Raw genomic sequence first — 22,005 nt, 5'->3', positions numbered from 1 at the left:
AACCTCAAATGAATAAAATGCTAGTCAAAAAGAGAACAAATGCATCACGATAAAAGTGATTTTGAATCTGCCATAGTGAGTGGATTCAACTGAGTTATGGATTTTTGTTGTTGTATATGGCTAAATCTTAAAATGCATAGAGATATACATTTGATGTTTGTTAATGAATTATATTCTCAACTTGTTGATCAGGATGGAGGAAGCCATTCCACTGTGACTGAATATTCTGAGGTTGGGATCTCCAGAAATAGAGAGCAACAGTCTCCGAAATCTACACACGCTGCAATGGAGGTATGCATCGCTTGTGCTTTAAAGCTGCAGTTTATCTGACTTCAGCCAATTGTTCGAGACTTGAAATACAGTCCAGCCCAGCCCAGCTTAGTGTGTGTGTGTCAGGTTTTACAATGTTTGTGGGGACCCCGTAAAGTTATTTATTTTGTTTTTAAAAATACTATTTAATAACCTGTTTCATCATGAGTTTATTGAAATAATAACAGAAGTTGTATATACCCTTAGTCTTAAATAATCTACAACATTACCAGCCACTGCAGCTGTTAATTTGGGAGACGTTTAGGACATGTCGGGCACTGATGTGGTCACTAACACATTATTGTTTTCATTAAACCTCAAATGAATAAAATGCTAGTCAAAAAAAGAGCAAATGCATCACGATAAAAGTGATTTTGAATCGGCCATAGTGAGTGGATTCAACTGAGTTATGGAATTTTGTTGTTGTATATGGCTAAATCTTAAAATGCATAGAGATATACATTTGATGTTTGTTAATGAATTATATTCTCAACTTGTTGATCAGGATGGAGGAAGCCATTCCACTGTGACTGAATATTCTGAGGTTGGGATCTCCAGAACCAGAGAGCAACAGTCTCCGAAATCTACAGACGCTGCAATGGAGGTATGCATCGCTTGTGCTTTAAAGCTACAGTTTGTCTGACTTCAGCCAATTGTTCGAGTCTTGAAATATAGTACACCCAAGCCCAGCTTAGTGTGTGTGTGTCAGGTTTTACAATGATTGTGGGGACCCCGTAAAGTTATTTATTTTGTTTTTAAAAATACTATTTAATAACCTGTTTCATCATGAGTTTATTGAAATAATAACAGAAGTTGTTTATACCCTTAGTCTTAAATAATCTACAACATTACCAGCCACTGCAGCTGTTAATTTGGGAGACGTTTAGGACATGTCGGGCACTGATGTGGTCCCTAACACATTATTGTTTTCATTAATCCTCAAATGAATAAAATGCTAGTCAAAAAAAGAACAAATGCATCACGATAAAAGTGATTTTGAATCGGCCATAGTGAGTGGATTCAACTGAGTTATGGAATTTTGTTGTTGTATATGGCTAAATCTTAAAATGCATAGAGATATACATTTGATGTTTGTTAATGAATTATATTCTCAACTTGTTGATCAGGATGGAGGAAGCCATTCCACTGTGACTGAATATTCTGAGGTTGGGATCTCCAGAAACAGAGAGCAACAGTCTCCGAAATCTACAGATGCTGCAAAGGAGGTATGCATCGCTTGTGCTTTAAAGCTGCAGTTTATCTAACTTCAGCCAATTGTTCGAGACTTGAAATACAGTACAGCCCAGCCCAGCTTAGTGGGTGTGTGTCAGGTTTTACAATGTTTGTGGGGACCCCGTAAAGTTATTTATTTTGTTTTTAAAAATACTATTTAATAACCTTTTTCATCATGAGTTTATTGAAATAATAACAGAAGTTGTATATACCCTTAGTCTGAAATAATCTACAACATTACAAGCCACTGCAGCTGTTAATTTGGGAGACGTTTAGGACATGTCGGGCACTGATGTGGTCCCTAACACATTATTGTTTTCATTAAACCTCAAATGAATAAAATGCTAGTCAAAAAAAGAACAAATGCATCACGATAAAAGTGATTTTGAATCGGCCATAGTGAGTGGATTCAACTGAGTTATGGAATTTTGTTGTTGTATATGGCTAAATCTTAAAATGCATAGAGATATACATTTGATGTTTGTTAATGAATTATATTCTCAACTTGTTGATCAGGATGGAGGAAGCCATTCCACTGTGACTGAATATTCTGAAGTTGGGATCTCCAGAACCAGAGAGCAACAGTCTCCGAAATCTACAGACGCTGCAATGGAGGTATGCATCGCTTGTGCTTTAAAGCTACAGTTTGTCTGACTTCAGCCAATTGTTCGAGTCTTGAAATATAGTACACCCAAGCCCAGCTTAGTGGGTGTGTGTCAGGTTTTACAATGATTGTGGGGACCCCGTAAAGTTATTTATTTTGTTTTTAAAAATACTATTTAATAACCTGTTTCATCATGAGTTTATTGAAATAATAACAGAAGTTGTATATACCCTTAGTCTGAAATAATCTTCAACATTACCAGCCACTGCAGCTGTTAATTTGGGAGACGTTTAGGACATGTCGGGCACTGATGTGGTCCCTAACACATTATTGTTTTCATTAAACCTCAAATGAATAAAATGCTAGTCAAAAAGAGAACAAATGCATCACGATAAAAGTGATTTTGAATCGGCCATAGTGAGTGGATTCAACTGAGTTATGGAATTTTGTTGTTGTATATGGCTAAATCTTAAAATGCATAGAGATATACATTTGATGTTTGTTAATGAATTCTCAACTTGTTGATCAGGATGGAGGAAGCCATTCCACTGTGACTGAATATTTTGAGGTTGGGATCTCCAGAACCAGAGAGCAACAGTCTCCGAAATCTACAGACGCTGCAATGGAGGTATGCATCGCTTGTGCTTTAAAGCTGCAGTTTATCTGACTTCAGCCAATTGTTCGAGACTTGAAATACAGTACAGCCCAGCCCAGCTTAGTGGGTGTGTGTCAGGTTTCACAATGTTTGTGGGGACCCCGTAAAGTTTTTTTTTTTTTTTTTTTTTTAAATACTATTTGATAACCTGTTTCATCATGAGTTTATTGAAATAATAACAGAAGTTGTATAAACTCTTAGTCTGAAATAATCTACAACATTACCATCCACTGCAGCTTTTTATTTGGGGGACTTTCAGTACTTCCTGGCTCTCCTGGGGTCCATTGCACACTATATTGTTAGCAAACAAAATGGATAAAATACATCAAGATAAAGCGACTTGGCATCAGCTATACTGAGACAGTCAAACTGATAAAATAAATGTTCTCATGGATTGCTAATGCTTAAAAATTGGTAGAAAATCTGTAGCAAGTACAGTGAGGTGCAGAAGTATTTGCACTCCTTGTGAGTTCACCCCTTAAGTAAATAGAGGATTAAAATGTCATTCATATATGCATTTCAACTTATGGAGATATAGTTTAAAAAAATACATTTAAAAAACGCAACTGGCATTGTATGATTTTTCTATGATTCAATTATAATTTACTGGGGTTCATAAGTATTTGCCCCCCCCCCCCCCCCGAGAAAATCAGTGCTAATGTATAGTGCAGAAGCAATTACAGAGGCTAGATGCTTTCACATATGGAAACGGGGATTTTGGCCCATTCCTCCACACAAATCTTCTTTAGATCTGATGGGTTTTGAGGCTGTCGTTGAGAAACAGTTTCAGCTCCATCCAAAAATTTTCTATTGGGTTTAGATATGGAGTCTGGCTTGGCCACTCCAGAACCTTGATGTGGTCTTTACCCAGCCACTCCTCGGTCAGCTTGGCTGTGGGCTTTGGATCATTGTCATGTTGGAAGGTCAGGTGGCGTGTGGGTGGTTTCTCATGGAGTTAACCTGGACTTTTTTTTTTCAAGGTAGACTGACAACTCTTTGAATGTCATTACTAGGGCTGTCCCAAACGACGAGCTGTCCATTTACCTCCATATTCACTTCAAGCCGGTAGATTTTTGTTTCCAGTACTGCTATCTTCTGGAGCAGTTTGTGGCAATCATCCATTGACAGGGGAGGCATGTTGCTGCTACTTAGCTTCCGTTAGCCGAATTCCTCAGTTCCAGTCGCGATAAGGCAGGCTTGTGTTCCAGTAAAGACAAAAAAGCACTCTAAAAAGGCTCAAAAATGCTCAAAAAGCCTTTGTTTAAATATAAACAAGATTAAAAGAAAATTGCAAGACTTGCTGAGTAATTTAGAGGTGATTAAAAATGATTAAAAAGATGATTGAAGCATGAGAAGCAGGAGCAAAGCAGAGAGATGTCTGCAGGGTAGCGAAGCAGCAGGAAGAAACAAACCCAAAAACATAGTAACCTTTGCTATGTTTGGAGGTCATTTAATGTTGTGAATCAACCGTTAAAGTTGATAAAATTGCTCCCGTTTTTGCATTAGTTCTCTTCTGTCTACTTTTGACATGTGAAAATTTTAAGATTGTTTCATCCTTTAAAGACGGACTCAAGTCAAGATTTTGCAGATTAAGGAGTATTTTAGATAAAAAGTTGCTTAGGTTCGCTCGGAAGGTTTACTTCAACAGAGCCTTTCTGAAAAGTTTACTGCTCTAAAATGGCGGCTGTTTACGAACGCTACCGCGTCTGTCATTTCGCATGTAGTTCTATATGCATGGGTTATCTAGGCGTAGATTGTATGCTGTCGGTTACAGTCAGGAAATATTTAACCCGCCTAGCATCGCATTTGCTACAGCGTCTCAACAAAAACTCTTCCCTGTCCGTGTCTGACTTTTCTCGCGTCATTCAACCAACGTATCAACGAACATTCTCGTTGCAGAAACGGTGACCAAATCCGAACGGATGAAAAAAAAAAAAAACGTAATGCACGAAAAATGTGCAGATTTTGAACGTAACGTACGGCTTACACATTTAAAAATCAGTGCTCACTTGTACAAATTACGACGAGACCGTACAACTTGACAGGTATGAAGAATTAAAGTGCACCGTCACAGTTAGGTTGTAGCACTCTGTAGCACGGGACGTCCAACTATCAGTGGTCAGGGCGAAACTATGTGCTTTAGCAAAATCATCTTCGATGGCTTTGCTTGCCATTTCATAAATGTTGGGGATTAGGTTGTTGGAGAAATATGTCCGCGAGGGAACAATATAACGCGGGTCAAGCGTGGCAAATAAATTAACGAAGCCCGCTGTGTGTTTTCACTGGTGTCATCTTTGGGGTTGTCCTGCCCTGAGAAAGTGATATCTGTGTGAGAAAGTGATATCTGTGGGTGATGCCGGCTGAGGTGCCGGAGTCATGTCATAAAAGTGTTGCCATTAGCATGGGGAACAAGCGCTGAACAAAGCTTGCATTTTTTTTCTCTCAATAGTTTGTCTCCCTCCGCATTGTAGTCCACGGGGAAACCAAAATGTTGCCACACCGAAGATTTGAAAGACGCCGGTGCTTCCTCAAAATTCGGTCTCTCCACTCCTCCGCTCCCCATCGCTATTTGTTTTCTTTCTTGTTTCACTTACACTTCTCTCGTAAGCGCTCTCTGCTTCTATTACACAGGTGCTTGACAGCGATCCGACATTTACTTGCGGGGCGGGAATTTCTCCACAGCGGTGCTTCATGTCACACACAGGCACACAGAGGCCGATCAATTCATTCCACAAGCGTTCAGAATACATTAATTGCAAAACCGAAAAGGCGCGGTTCATAAAGGCGTATTGAACCGTACTGGGCGAACCATACGGTTCGGCTTTGAACCGCAAACCGTTGCACCACTAGTGACTGCGCTTCAAGTGTTCGTTCATAGCCGATGTGCTACCATGGTATGTGAGCCCAGCTTAGCAAAGAGTACACACGGTGGCACCCTCCATATTTTCCTTGAAATAATTCCAGGCTCTGGCTATTCTGGTCCGGTTTTTGGGCTTTTTGCCACTTTCAGGTGTTACCAATTCTGCCCTTTTGGTAATTGGCGGTGTTTTTAACTCCTCGCCGTACTGACAAGTGAACCAGTGATTCACTTGGTTCGTTGTCGTCTGTTCGTCTGATTTCCTCCTCCGGAAGGCGGCGGCGTGCATAAAAACACAGAGAGGCGTCGGATAGCTCTTTAGATACTTTTATTGACCAAAACAAAAATGTGGGGGATGCAGCCACTAAACTCCGCGATACCCACAAACTTTTCCAACTCCCTCTCTCTCGCTCCCTCTCTCTCGCTCGTCCACTTTCTTCCTATTTGCTCAATCTGACATTGGCGGTCACATTGAAATAACAGCGGCCCCCTTGGAGGTGCCAGTAACAACCGCTTGCATCGCGAGCGCCCGCCATTCTAAACTTTATCCGCATTAAAAAAAATTTTAACCCGTCATTACCCGTCGACGCAATTACGTCATCGATGACATCGACTAGTCGGGACGGCTCTAGTTATAACTATTGCTGATTCTCAGGGGTACAAATACTTATGAACCTCAATAAATTACAAATAAATTAAAAAAATTACACAATGTGAGTTCCGGATTTTTTTAGATTGTCTGTATAAGTGGAAATGCATCTATGATTGAAATATCAGACCTCTACCTATTTTGTAAGTGGATGCAAATACTTCTGCTCCTCATTGTAAATATTGTCAACCTAAATCTCAACTTGTTGACAGGACGTACAGTTGAATTTAAGTGAATCTCCGGAATTTGAGATGTCAAGCACCACCGAGCATTCCTCTCTAGGACCTACGAAGTCAGAAGTGAAGGTACTTTTTGTTTTTCAATGTTGGATATATACCGTTTTTGATATTTGTGTGTAGACCTCTTTCCTCTGTGACAGTATTCAGCAATTCATGGTTTCTTTGTTCTTTAGAAATTGGATTCAAACCATTCTTTTCCCATGGACAAAAAAAACCTGCACAATATGGGTTTGGTTAACTACACTGATTCTGATGAATCCCAGGAGCTATCCATAAATCTTTACCAAAGTACTATCCCAAAGCTCAGGAGAACTAAATGTATGCAGGTCAACAGCACACTTAGCCGTTATCAGGTATGTATTAGGTAGAAGTGTGCAAAATTTCCGATTCTTAGATTATTCGCGATTCGGCCGTGGAAGATTCGAGAACGATTCACAAACATCCAAATTCCGATTATTGAAATATGCCAAGTAAAGCAAAAGTACGACACACTCAGCGCGCCGCGCGGTCTTCGGTACGCAATTAGGGACGGAGCGAGAGTAGCTAAACATCATGCTTCTCATTACCCGGCCCCTCGGGTAACGCCAATGCTCAACTCACGGCTCTAGCTCAACTCATGCTACGAGATAAAAAAAGAAACAACAACATACCTGACTGCTGCCGAAAAGCTGCTACAAGCCACATTATGTTACGGTAGATATCATTTATATAGGACTAGATGCATTATAGCTTCGGTATCGTTACCAGCACATCTAAAAAAAAACTAGATGCGGGCGTTAGTAACGGCCGCCATCTTAAAGCAGTACACTTCCCTGCAAGGCTGTTGTTGCGAACCTTCCAAGCGAACCTAATTAACTTTTTATCTAAAATACTCCTAAATCGGTAAAATATTGACTTGAATCTATCTTTAAAATAGTTTTAAAACTTTTACATGTTGAAAGTAGACAAAAGAGAAATTATGGAATAACAGGAGCAATTTTAACAACTTTAACGGTTGATTCACAACATTAAATTAATTGAAAGTAGTTTAAAGCTGCTGATATAGAATGGGGACTGGAGTTTTTTAATTTACTGTTATTTTTGTATATTTGTTTACTGCTATATGTTAACTTGATATTGAAACAGTAGTTTGGTTTAGCCTGAGAGGATTTTTGAACAATTTTGGAACTAATGTACAAAAGTAATTTTAAAAAAAATAAATAAATAAAGAGTGGGGTGCATCAATAATCGTTTTATAATCGAATCTGAGCCTCTGAATCGTAATCGAATCGTTAGGTGCCCAAAGATTCCCAGCTCTAGTATTAGGAATTGTGTTGAGTCTTTTCATTGGTCGTCTGCCTTCTTTCCTTTATAAGTTTTTTTTTCTAGGTGGGAAATGAAATTGACGGTAATGGAGAGCTTCTTTACTCCACCTCAGAGGACAGTGGAGATGAATATATTCCAGGCACAAGTGAGGAATCAGATGAGAGTGAAGGTTTGCAATGTGTCGACTCTCTCGTTAAGAAGGATATCATCAAAGATTTGTTTCACCTTACAAATACCTCAAAAGCCTCCTCGATGCCATCTGTTATGCACGTTGATGGACCATCTCCTCAGCATATACCCAAACGTCAGTCCACCAAACGGAAACAAAAGTCACCCAAAAAAGGAAAAGGTAAGTTTCCTGAGATGTTTTTAATGTTGATTTCAATGTTTATTTCTCTAATTAACTTTTCAGATATACTGTATATATATTTTTTATTTATTTTGGAAATGATATTGTGATGTGCTAGTACATTTACAGTGCTTGGGCTAGTTGACTGTGCACTACGCAACAGCCATATTTAGAACAGCGTGTCATGGACTAAATGACTTGACTAATTTGAAACAAATTTAATGATGAATGTTTGTTTTTGTAAAGGTCGACAACCGGTTAAAAAGAAGCCATGGAAGAAAGAGGTCTTGGCTGTTGAGAAGCATATGATGTCATTCATCACTACCTGCCGTGTTCCACGGAAGAGCGACTGCGATGACTGCCTTAAAAAGGAACAAGTAGCACTCAAAAACAGGCATTGGTCAGCAGTAAAATTTTACATTAAAAACAAGATCACAGATCTCAAAAGGAGAGTTTAGGGGGATGTAGGGGTTATATATGGTGACCCTTTTTATATTGCTATATGTGCTTTGTGACCATCTCTACAGACCTCCGTGAAGTTGCCCCATCAGATGAAAAATTATATAAAAATGATGGCAATAGTTTGTGCGTTTTTTTTTTTTTTTTTTTTGTGTCCTGCTATTGTTGCAATATTTCTCTTATAGGTTTGAGGTCAATCAACCTCCCATTTTGATTTAAAAAATGGTGTCAATTGTTTGTGCTGTAAAAAATTGTCGTTTGTGCTGCGATCGTTTTATAGATATTGAGATATTAATTTCGAGTGAAGACGTCATAACTCCCATGGCTGACGGAGCTTATCAACTCTCAATAACAGAGGGCTGTCCAAACAACTAGCACGAACGTATCAGGAACGAATGGCACTTCTGGTCCATTTTGCGGTTAATGAGGAGCTGAGGGTGACGTCATCACTCGTAATTCAAATCTCAAGCCCCCCCATTCACTACAAAATGGACCCGAATTCGTTTCTGCTAGTTATTGACACCCTCGTTATTGAGACTTGATACGCTCCGTGAGCCATGGGAGTTATGACATCCTCACTGGAAATTAATATCTAAATATATATAAAATGATACCAGCATAAACAACATTTTTTACAGCACAAATGATTGACATTGTCATATAAATTTGCGACTGATGGGGTGGAGGGACTTCACGGAGGTCTGTACAGATGGTCACAAAGCACATATAGCAATACACGAAGTGTCGTCCTTTTTTTTTTTTAACTTCTGTGTCATCCTTTTGAAGTTGTGCTGTGGCAATTGGGGTTCTTGCTTTTGCCAGTTTGCAATCGCGCTTTAGAAATTGGGGATCGTGTTGTGGCAGGTTGCATTCGTGCTTTTCTTTTGCAAAGTGTTTGGTCTTTTGCATTTTGCCTCACACCTCTCGGCCATGGTAGATATGCCATTGATAGTTAAGTTTGTGTATAACTGTTTGCACTTGTTTCGTCTGTTTTGAAGCGATACAGCAGTTAAGAGAGAATAAAGACGATGACTTACCTTGTGCATGTTGCACTTCACTGTTACTGGCTAAAACTTTTCGAACTATAACCCCCCCCTTCGACTTGCGGTTTACGGTCAAGTGTTGCCTATCTATGGATTTTTAGAACCTAAAGTGCACTCCTGCGGCTAAAAGTCGAGTGCAGCCTATGTAAACAACCAATTATTTGTAAATATTGCTGATTGTTTGAACCCCAAACTTTTGAACCGTAGTGTACAGTCTGAAATTCCAGTAAATTTTTATCCAACATAAGGTAGAATTTAAACTGTAAATGTATCGTAATTAATGCAGTGATATACAATGATCCCTCGTTTTTCGTGGTTAAAGGGGATCCCCCCATTATAATCGAAATCGGCGAAGTAGATGTGTAGCTTATTTACATTAAAAAAAAAAAAAATCTTTTTTGTGTGTGTTCAATGCTTTTACTCAGATTTAGCATTGGAAAGAGTATAGTTTACTATAACAGTATAATTCTTTAAATTCTTCATTGACTGAGTCCTCTCAAATCAACTTGCTGTTTAGCAAGCAAATATCAGCGATGGACTGAGGGCGCAATGTAGCGAGGGATCACTGTAGTTCTTATATGGCTATGCAGTGATTTATTTGAGCAATGCTAGAACAACCTGCGCAAAGTTACTACAGAAATTGAATATCAGAAGTCCAAGACAAAGAATAACTTAATGCCAAGAGGAAAAAAAAAAAGTTTTAAGGCACATTCCATTAAAATATTATGTGTCAGTTTTGACACATCAATGGTCACTGAAGAAAATGCACATATAAAAAAAACTTAATACTACCTGGTCAATTAGTAGTTTTACGGCATGTTCTTCGGGTGACATAGAGTGGTTCCACAAAGTCACAATGATCTGACATTTGTGTGGGTGGTGTGCATTATTACCGTCCCCAGAAGTAGGCATGATCTGACGTTTTTCTAACTGGTACCCAGAAAGGGAGAAAAACAGATGGTGTGCATAGTTACTGACCCCAGAAGAAGGTATGATCTGACGTTTGTGTAAGCGGTACCAAGAAGAGAGGAAAAAACGGTCAGTGTGTAAAGTTTCTGACCCCAGAAGTAAGTATGATCTGAGGTTTGTGTAAGCGGTACCCAGGAAGGGATAAAAAACAGGTATTGTGTATCGTTATTGACCCCATAAGTGACGAAAACGAAAAAATGTCCCCATAAGTCGGTCTGTAGTCAGGTCGATGCCTCTATACTTTGTCTAAATGGAAATTTAAAGTGATTTTTGCATTGTACAATTTTCGAGGATGCTCCCTGATTTTTTTCAGCTCTCTACGACATTCAGAAAGGGTGGTCCCCATAATGCACGGTCTTGTCAGGTGTCCCTACAATGACAGAAAAACAAGGCTGTGTGTGTGTGTGTGTGTGTGTGTGTGTGTATGTATATTCAGCTAGCATTCGGCAAAACTGGTTTAGTTCAATTTAAATTATGCCTCATTGAAATGGACCACATCACTTTCACAGAAGCTCAAATTGTGAGTAGTTTACTGAGTGTGCATGATTAAATGCCACACAGTGGGGGTGCTAAACACACTCTGAAAAGGTCCTTTTCTTTTTTTTCCCTTCTTTTTTTCCATTGACAAACACCTTGCACCTTAAGAATGGATGCTGAATGTGATTTGTACAATCTTTATATTGGTTTGCAGAAAATATTGGAAGGTATATCAGAACCTTTAGGTATAATAATGGGGAGTATGTCAATGCCATTAAAGCATTTTCTACGTGGGGATAGAAAACACGGCTTTATACATTCCTACACAGAGACCAGATAAGTAGTTTCAGGGTCCTCAGTCACACAGCAGGATTGAGATGGGGGTTCCTTTTCATTTATGTTGCTGCTATAAAGGCCTGGAGAGCACCCACTGTCTCCTGGCGTGCCGCTCCTCATCAGAGCCACAATAAATCAATTTTCATCTGCACACTAGCCTCACAGATAGCCTTTCTACCTCCTCCTCTTTTATTTTCTTTCCACATTGGCTCCTTCTCATATCCTCAATGGCTCTGATTATGATATTCTGTACAAGAGCCACATTATAAAGAATTAATTACGACGCTAAAGTCCTAATATTCCATGAATAATTTCAATGGGAAATAGTTTTAGGATTTAGAGATCGAAGTCAAAACGTGATAAGCAGTGTTGTTAATCTTACTTTAAGGAAGTAATTGGTTACAAATTACTTCTCCCAAGTAAGTAAGTTAGTAACTCAGTTACCTCATTGTAAGAGTAATTAGTTACTCAGCAAAGTATGCCCTCCAGCAAAATCGCATTACTGAGCTGCCATTGCAACGAGAGTGCCGTGTTTGACCTGCTACACAATGGAGCTTGTAGATTGGGCATTGAGCTCTCTGGATAAAATATTTTCTACGATGAGACCTACACCAAGCCAACGACCTTGTCCGGCCAACACCTTCACGTCTGGGTATGTGGAGGATGCCTGGGGAAAATGGAGGCCATTATGCTTAACATCTCTCCAGATTGAGGACGTCGAGGACCTCTTCATCTTCGGCTCTCTGATGGCTCTCGCCTTTCTGTTGCTTCTTGGTGCCCTCTGGGTTCGCCGATTCTCGATGAGGATGAAGAATCAACTCAACGAGATAATGGAGGTTGCTCGTCACAACGGCGACAAATTGTCACAGGTGACGAAGGAACAAGCAGCGCTAAGTGATGCCGCCGCTCAAATGGTCACAAAAATCAACACGGAGCTCCGTGATCACGAAAGGCTCGCTCGAGGAAACCGGGCAAGGGAGGATGATGACTAATCATCTGAAGCGGATACAACAGACTCGAGCCTCCATGGCACCCCCGGCCTTCCCTCCCTACACCTACTTGGACATCAACTGATACAATGAACCCACTCGAATTGACAATATGTGAAAATCTATGGCAATCAATGACTTTCGAACGAAATGTGAAGATTATGACTTGACTGTTACACAATATGCTGTTTGTGCGTCCCTGGCTGATGGGAGACGGGTTTCGATAAGCATCTGCTTTTCCCGTCTTTCCTTGTCTGTCTTCGTCTTTCCTTCGGGTAAAATTCCACACTCTGAAACTGTCAATGATTTTGATGATGATGACAATGACAATAAATTCATTCATTCAAAATAACTTTTCATATTCTACATGTTATTACATTGTACACTTTGCGACACATAAGACACATAAAAGATCTTTATATGAACTGATATAATGGCGTACCGCACGCAGGCTATTATTAGACCGTGACGTCGAATCGTAAAGCCGAAGTGGGACATTATAAACCCGCCCTCGCATAGACACAACGTAATTTGTGCTACTTTTCTCCGGTAATCTTTCAAAAACGAACGTGCCGATCACGCACTGCTTTTTTGGAACTTGTAGAAACGACTCTAGACATTACGACACATGAAGGATGTTTTCTTCATACGTTTCCGGAAACCAAAAACTCGGGAGGAAAAAATGTGAAGACCGAATCAACTTGCGCGGACTTTAACACCAGCTCGGTGAATCCATTCACATTTCATATGCAGTAAACATTATGTTGGGTTGGCATGGTCATTCAGAGGACAAAGAGGTAAGCCATTTTTATATTTTTAACATATTTTTTCAGCGTAACGTTGTGCCGTACTGCCTCTGTCTGACAATGAATGACCTAAAAAGAATTACAGTGGTATAAAAAAAAACAACTTTAAGGGGGAAGTGTAAATAAATTATAGAATTAAGATGTGTTATCAATGAAAAAATTAAAAGTGTTCGTTGGCTGTCACTGAGTAGCATTTGCGATCGCTACACAAAGCTAACTGAATTACCCCCAAGAACGGTAAGAGACGTAGGACAATCAGAGGATATATAAGAAAGACAGGGCTGATAGTAAAGGATAGCTTGCTGAAACAGGAGAATGTCATTGTCAGTTGCGTCGATAAAAAAGCTAAAGCTATGCTGAGGTCGGCTCGTTTTTTTCGTCTTTTTCAGCATTCGACACTAAAGCCATCTCTTTAACTGAACATTTTTATGTTCTTCCACATCTTTGCCAGTCAATTTGGCACTAGGCACATCATTTTCGGAAATAATTGGTAGGTTTAGCTCTGTAAACATCTCCTTCGTACACGATTTCCATTCATTTCCTATTAGGGACAAACGCCGACTTTTCCCTACTTGTCAACAGCAGCTAATGTCATGAATATTAATGAGCGGAAGTGACGTGTTGCTTGCGGTACGCCATTGAACCGATTTTTTTTTTCTCCCGCCTCCAAAAAAAAAAAAGTCACACTTTTTTTTGTTGCTTTTTTGTTTGTTTGTTAATTTCATTGATAGAAGTGTAATAGTATACAAACTTTAACTTTCAAAAGCTTTGCGAATAAAAGCCATTTTGTTTTTCCTGTTATACTAAACCCGCACCGAACCGTGACTCCCTTACCGGGGTATGTACTGAACCTTGACTTGTGTATGTCGTCACACCCCTAATATATATAGCGGAAAACAGACAAGACTGAAAAAGCAGTTTCTGCTCTTGCACTCCTCTTTAAAATAAACTGCTGTATTTTAAGCCAAAAGAACTGTTGTGTTTGATAGAACAATATATGTCTATATACTGCCATAGCACATTCATTGCGCATTAAGCCCCCGTACTATTTTAATTTGTCAGTTTTACCCAGGAAACCCCCGTTTACAGACGTCGCGCGACCGCTTTTGTTTCAACCCAGCCATAAAAAGGTAATTATATTGATTAGTCAAAGTGTCATTTTTTGCTTAGAATCATTAATTGATGTCTAATATTTCGTTAAAAAAAAAAAAAAAAACTTTAAAGAATTATTCACTCCCATATTTTAAACTTTTAAACAAATTCACAATTAAAAAAAAAGTGTCTGTAAATAGGTCACAGATATCTACCTCATAACTATCGCTTAAATGTATTTTTTTGTTACTGTCGCATTTTCCCTGATATGTTAGATGATAATCGATCCAAACAAATAAAAATTGAAAAAAGAAAAAAAAAGTTTAAAAGGGTAAATATATGAAAAAGAAAATCTCGACCATCCTTGATGTCTGCGATTTCTGCATCGCGACCCTTGTTATATTACCATGCTTCACCCATAAAATCCCCCCGAAATCTGGCTGTGGCCATTCACAGCTGTGTCTTGACACACGGTGCTACATGGAGTTTTTGGATTGAAACAAGGTAAGTACGCGATATCTCGATAAAATCATGGCGTATTTAATCATGCTCTCTCATGCTCTCACCTCCAAATTTTTTCTATTTTATTTATTTTTTTAAATTCCCTCCTGTTCAAAATTTTTCTTCCCCCAGAAAATTGAGAAATTTAAGCCTTCCAATGATGTATCACACGTGCATATCGGACAATTTTGAAATTTGGCCAAATTGGGGGTTTCAGAACGGAACTTCAAGTCACCTATGCGTTTTCCGCCATATAGATTTTCCAATATGCAGGTGAGGCTCTAAATCTCCTGCCTTTGCTCTAGTTGTTTTGGAAAAAAAAAAAAAAAAAACAGCACACAAAGTTCAAGGATACGTAATTTAAGAAAAGTTAAAAAATAATATATATATATATATTGTGGCATCTAAAAGGAAAACGCCAACTTCGTGATGATAATGCACACTCAGCAGTAAAACAGTACATTATTTTCATTTAATTGTACCCATCTGGATACCACGAACTGGATTGGAAAAAAAAAGTTGCCTGAGAGTTTAAGATGACGCTCGGCACGAAAAACGCTAATGCTAACGAAAATGCAAATGCTACGCTAACGCTCCGAGCCACTTAGCCAAACATCATCGCGTTTGCACCCGGCGTCACCACCCCCATCTCTCCTCCCCCCTCCCGCTCTGCACTTTCCAATGTATTTTGGTTTGTTGGGATCGATTTTTAACATTCTGTCTTGTAATGACGACGGCTAGTTTGTAAAGTTATCATTAGCGCTACTGATATATCCCCATCAATGACCAAGAACAACCACACTATCTGGTATTAGCCAAGTGGCAACCTCCCAGGTGTTGAAATGGAGTCTCGGTAGCGATTTGAAACCAAACAGTACCAGAGATTGCCACTGGAGGGAGGTTTAAAAAAGAACAAAAATGGCACTGGGAGACTGATTCCAAAGCAGACAAATAAGAGCGGCAGTGATGGTATAGAGCCTACTCACGTACCACGTGCTCGCTGTATGGTTCCGCCCACTTGTCCGTCAAAACATAGTGTTAACCTGTTACGGCTACGTACATTTCTCCTATTTACGGCGTGTTTTTCTGCTCCTTAACATTAATAATCAAAATGGTGAAGGCGTGTGTGGCTGTTGGTTGCACTAACAGAGAAGATGGAAGGAGAGACTTGAAGTTTTACCGTATTCCGATGGATCCAAAGAGAAGAGCGAAATGGACGGCTGCAATTCGACGTGAAAACTGGACACCAAAAAATCACCACAGACTATGTAGTAGTCATTTTATATCCGGTAAGATGCATTTAATATATATTTAGAGGGTTTTGGCCTGACAACCACAATTAAGATCATTGCTAGGCTAATCGCCGACAACATACGACGTAGTACGACATAGTTTCAAATTCAAGATGTTTGTGACTTCCCTTTCTTCCACCATCGTTATTTTTTTAATAATATTTAGCTGGTACCAAGTGAAAGAAACTGGCCTCGTCTACGGGGCTGACAAATAACCACAATTGAGATCATTGCGAGGCTAATCGCCGACAACATACGACGTAGTACGACATAGTTTCAAATTCAAGATGTTTGTGACTTCCCTTTCTTCCACCATCGTTATTTTTTGAATAATATTTAGCTGGTACCAAGTGAAAGAAACTGGCCTCGTCTACGGGGCTGACAAATAACCACAATTAAGATCATTGCTAGGCTAATCGCCGACAACATACACGTATGTATGTAGTGAGAGTGCTATCGCTAAACCATATAAACATTAAAAGCCTTAACTCCATTGACAAACGACATGAAATACATTAGACGACAGTGGATGTTAGCAATAACAAAAGATTTTGAATTGAAAATTTCGTAACTCACCTTTCCAAGCACAAGATAGATTCCTGCCGAATTTTCGTGGACGAGGACCTGTTTCACCCAACCAGCAACGAAGTATTTATAAGCCTCCAAGCTCTTGAAGTTTTTCATATTTTCGTGAGAATAGGCTGATTTAGTGTGGACAAGATAATTGTAAATATCGGCGTAGCAGATGTCAGGCAGACAGGGCGAAGACAGTGGGTCGAAAAACATCGATTTGGGCATCAAATATGGATCTGGCGACTGTATAGAACGAAGCTTTTCCTCATAACGCCTTTTATGCAACAGATCCAGTGAGTTTGCGGCATCAGAAAGCACCGGGTCTTCCATGAAATGCATTTTAAATTCCGCCATCAATTGAAAACAATGCTAATATAGAGTCAAAATGACGGACAAGTGGGCAGAACCATACAGCGAGCACGTGGTACGTGGATAGGCTCTATACAGTTTATTGAACTGGGCGTGTTGGAGGCAGGGGACACTCAGGCAGGTGGGGTTTTAGCTGGCAGGAGGTGTAATCATGCGACTGCACAGAAGAGGTGTCAGGCGCAGAGGATCCTGGGAGCGAACAAGAAAATCCGATGAACCGTGGGTGACAAGAGTAGAAAAGTACTTAATCATTGAGTCGTAATCTCTCTTTGAAATGTCAAAATGTTTGATTTTCTGGTCTACGCTACCAACTGAATTCCAGTCGTCTACTCGTGATGATGATAATGATGATGATGATGATTATTTTTTTAATCAATGTTCACAATTACTTAGAGCAGTGGTTCTTAACCTTGCTAAGGGTACTGAACCCCACAAGTTTCACATGTTGTAATTCCCTCGAGTCGAAATCACAAACCAAGTTGTTTCTTTTACGGGCTTTAATCACACAACTTGATTGACTTTGATTTGGCGTGAGAACTGAATAACACAGATAAATTTATACATGTTGTCAAATCATCTTCACACAGAGACCTATAACATGACTACCTACAGTAACTGCACTAACAGATTTAATAAGTCAAATAACACAAACTAAATTACCTGATTGGCCACTTTCACTCCAGAGGAAATTAGTTCAGCTTCAATTCTACGATGCACTGTATGTTGATCTTTTGTTTTCTTAATCAGAGGTATCGGCAAGTTGTTTGCACGCTAGTAGTGTTCATCATCTAACAACCCGAGGCAACGCTTGATAGTGACCCTTGTCAACTCGCGGCAGTGAACTTTATTTCCCATCCCATATCAAAGAAATGAAATACTTAACAATGTATTAGGAGAAATGTTATTAATGAACACAATATTTTAACTGAATATCTATAATCAAGTATTTATTTATTTGGACTTGATGTCAGCTACACATGTGCATTCACTAAACCCTTCAGAATTAAATAATAAAGCTTTTTTCAAATTCAATACTAGCAAGCTAATATCTGAGTGAATTCCCCATTCAAATTACTTCAAATTTCAAATAAACTACAAATAATTGTGCCTTTTGCTGTTGATTTTCATGTTCGAAAATGAACTTATCGTTTTCATGTCTAAATTCTCATTTTAGTGTTGCATCCTTACATCACATACTATTTTCAGTGTGACACAAATGTTTTTGTTTTTGTTTTACTTCCTCATACCAATTGCTGGTCAACCTTCCACTGAGTAAACCAATTTCTTAAATAGTCTAAAACGACACTTTGCCTTAGTCAGTGTGCAAAAATAGGGCCCTGTGTGTCTTAACCTTCGCCCAACCCCTTAGACTTACTCACTGAACCCCTGGGGTTCGATTGAACCCAGGGAAAGAACCACTGAGTAATCCAAAGTGACGCATTAGCCATTGGGTTTCACTTGCTTATTAAAAACCTGAACATAGAGTTGAACCTTGAACACTATTAACTCATTTGGCTGCAAATGGCAACACATCAAAATATATGCATTCACAGCCAGCCTCCCATTATAAATGAAAAGGATGTCTATCATTGTCAATGGCTTTCAATGAGTTTAGCTTTGTGGGCAAGTGACGAATGCACTGTGCCCACCCAAGTACCCAACGTATATGTTTCACCAATACAAAAAATATTGTGGTTGAACAATAGGAAGTAGGGAGCAAATAGATGCAAGCTAACGCTATGACTGACATCACCAAGAGGTTCTACTTTTTTTTTTTTAACCATCAGTGGTTGTAGCATTGATTTTGAGGGTAATTGAAAAGTAACTCTCTATTTCAAAATGGCAAGCCCGTTTACCGAACGCTTACCCACAAGTGATCACCAATCTTCTTTAACCAAGGCCCTGTTCAGATTGCTCTGTCACTCTCTCAACTGCCATTCTTGCGCCCTTTAATAAAGTGTCTTCTAAGTACGCTTTCCACTCTTCTCTCTGATGTAAGATTTAAGACATTGAATTCATGTGTATGAAACAAATCTTTTTTTATGTTTCCTGTCAAGGCTGGATCAAAAAGCTGAAAGGCACACAAGTTTTGCAGTACTCAGCTATAGCATATAATCAAGTATATATTATTTTAGCAGAGTATGGTATGTATCTATCTCTTGCTTCTACAACCTGCCAAGGGTTGAAACAAGTGAAATATCACTGTGGTCCATTTGGTAGAGCTATACTCAATAAATAACATGCTCCTGCTTCATATAAACATTGTTGTTTGCAAACAATAACAAGTATTATAATGCAGGAATTTTAATGAGTGAATGCTTAATGAATCACTTTTCTAATGGGATCAACAGTAACTATACTATAAAATCTTTTTTTATTGAAAGTAGAATAAAAAATCATCTCAATGTGTGTTCAGATTTAAATGATTGCAATTATGTATTTTCAATTGCTGTATATATTGGAGGATTTATGTCGTGAAAAATTAAATACAGATGATGATGCTTTTTGAGAATGCACAAAAATAAATTATATTTCAGAACAATTATTTGCACTCGAAAGGGAGTGAGAAGAAGAAAAAAAAAAAATAATCCCACCCCTCAACCAATAGACAACTAACTACACCAAACAAATTCAGAGGTAGTACATTAATAATAATTTTCATTATACACACTAACTGTACAAAAACAGCAACACACATTGTCAATAAATGTCATTATACTGTGACCAGACCATATTTTTATACAACAACTTACATTTTGGGGTATTTTGACAATGCCTGAAGTGAATGTCTAAATTGTTCCAAAGTCACACTCCACATACAGATACACAAAAACATTTGCGAGTTGTTCAAAATGTGAGTAACATAAAATCTCCAGAACCTTGCAGACTATGCATACTCTGGGCAAGGCAAGGCAAGGCAAATTTATTTATATAGCACAATTCAACACAAGGCAATTCAAAGTGCTTTACATCACATGAAGATCATAAAAATCACATTTAAGACAATTAAAATCGGAAACAAAATTATACATAAAAGTTGCATTTAATAACAAATAGAATAAAAATAAATAAATAAAAATAAAACAAAAACTACTTCTACTAATAATAATTGAAATCAGCAATGGAGATAAGCACAGGAGGAATAGAAAGCAAGTACAGATTGAAATATATAGACAGTTATGGATATGCAGTGCTTAACAAAAGCGTTTTTTAGCCCTGATTTAAAAGAGCTAACAGTTTGAGCATACTTCAGATGTTCAGGTAACTTGTTCCAGAGGTGAGGAGCATAATAACTAAATGCTGCCTCACCCTGCTTGGTTCTTGTTCTTGGAACATGCAGAAGACTGGTTCCAGACGACCTTAGGGGTCTAGATGTCTCATATAAATCTAACAAAGCAGGCATGTATTTTGGTCCAAGGCCATTAAGTGTTTTGTAGACGAGCAGTAGTATTTTATAGTCTATCCTTTGACTCACTGGAAGCCAGTGTAGCGATTTCAAAACCTGTGTAATGTGGTCCAGCTTCCTTGTATTTGTGAGGACTCTGGCTGCAGCATTCTGTCCTAGCTGCAGCTTCCTGACTGATTTTTATCAAGATCTACCGGATTTTAAAAATGTTTTGTATATTACATGGCAGTAGTTAATGATATGTTTTAAGTAACATTATAGATGTATAATAGTTGACAACCCAGATAGCATAATTTTCATAAAACTGATCTGCCGCAGTCTTTTTGAACAATGGGCCAAACTCCGTAAGTATTCAATTGCCAGATCATCAGCCAGTTTTCGGTCAGGTCTAAAATAACAGACACGACATTAATGTATGGCCCGGCTATGGCACACATGTTACCCAATCTGGGCCAGATTTGTATCAAAACAGTTTTCAGTACTAAATTTGAGGTCCATTTTGTTCAATGTATCATAATGTAATGTGTTTACATTGCAAATTAAATTTGTCCATTAAAAGCAATAATTGCAACACTACTTTTTCATGCCATTTATTAATGTTAACATATTAATGCATCATAACAATACAACATTGTTTTTTTCCGCATTTTTAAAAATTGGAACAGTAAAGATGACCTAATTGTAGACTGTAAACATTTGTATTTGTTACTGTTCTGGGGTAATGGGGGACCTAAGCTCAGAGACAGAAGAAAACTGGTAGTGATAACAAGAGTTCATTGGCGATGAGAGGAAGTGGCAGATAGTGTCCGAAGAATCCGGTGGGCAGTTTGGTGATAGAACAGGTGAACGGGCAGGCAAGCAGTACAGGATCTAGAGGAAAACAAAAATGAGCTCAGTATGAGGATTACAAGATTCTTTGATAGCTTAAAGTCACACAGTTGACTTGTTGATCTGGCGATGATGTGAATCCAAGGACCGGTTTAAGTAAGCTGCTGACGATGATCACTGGCACCTGCTCCCAGGCTCACCCATCTGTGCAATCAAGGCAATGAGATACATACATAAACACAAGGAGGAGGAGCAGGGCTAAGTGGGTAGGGGCCGTAACAGTATTAAAACATTTACAGAAACACGGAGTTAAAGCTTTCTCCCTCCATATGTTGTCATGCAACACATTTTGAATTACTTAAAATGCAGACATTGCAGATCACTAGAATACACTGGCCTTTTAATTTTTTTTAATTTTGTATTTTTTAATTTAAACCTGTCCTGTTGAGCTGTTTGACACGGAGAATGGAAGTCTACGTGTCCGGTTGATCTGAACAGTTTTAATGTTTTGCATTCAGAGTATGACATACTCCCATTGTGATCATTCAACATTCCTCGTTTACTATGACAAAGCAGTGAACAGGAAGGGGTTATGGGAAACAGAAGAAAAACACAAGAGAAGGGGAAAAAAAAAAACAACAAGAAATACATTGAACACCTACACT

At 38.7% G+C, this 22,005-nt stretch overlaps 1 protein-coding gene across 2 annotated transcripts; it reads left to right on the top strand.

The window, feature by feature from the left end:
* The first annotated feature begins 264 nt into the window (after positions 1–264).
* LOC130919975 (uncharacterized) lies at positions 265–9,204 on the top strand. Of its 2 annotated transcripts, XM_057842662.1 has the most exons (6): positions 2,137–2,157; positions 2,676–2,774; positions 6,520–6,612; positions 6,720–6,899; positions 7,915–8,200; positions 8,447–9,204. In XM_057842662.1, the coding sequence occupies exons 1-6, from the start codon at positions 2,152–2,154 to the stop codon at positions 8,656–8,658; spliced, it is 876 nt and encodes a 291-aa protein (XP_057698645.1). In that variant the 5' UTR covers positions 2,137–2,151; the 3' UTR covers positions 8,659–9,204. The 2 variants fall into 2 exon arrangements, with proteins under 2 accessions (XP_057698646.1, XP_057698645.1); XM_057842663.1 differs by lacking the exons at positions 2,137–2,157; positions 2,676–2,774 and adding an exon at positions 265–291 and having other exon boundaries at positions 8,447–9,203.
* The last annotated feature ends 12,801 nt before the right edge of the window (positions 9,205–22,005 follow it).

The sequence above is a fragment of the Corythoichthys intestinalis genome, chromosome 8 (genome assembly GCF_030265065.1).
Source record: "Corythoichthys intestinalis isolate RoL2023-P3 chromosome 8, ASM3026506v1, whole genome shotgun sequence".
NCBI classification, from domain to species: Eukaryota; Metazoa; Chordata; class Actinopteri; order Syngnathiformes; family Syngnathidae; genus Corythoichthys; species Corythoichthys intestinalis.
The sequence above is the reverse complement of the archived record's forward strand: the minus strand, read 5'-3'. Positions and strand labels throughout refer to the sequence as shown.

What these genes read in the sequence shown, in the direction of transcription:
- LOC130919975 (XM_057842662.1), top strand. An exon ending in GCACACTTAGCCGTTATCAG is followed by an intron (nt 6,900 to 7,914) that starts GTATGTATTAGG and finishes TTTTTTTTCTAG; the next exon opens with GTGGGAAATGAAATTGACGG. An exon ending in GTCACCCAAAAAAGGAAAAG is followed by an intron (nt 8,201 to 8,446) that starts GTAAGTTTCCTG and finishes GTTTTTGTAAAG; the next exon opens with GTCGACAACCGGTTAAAAAG.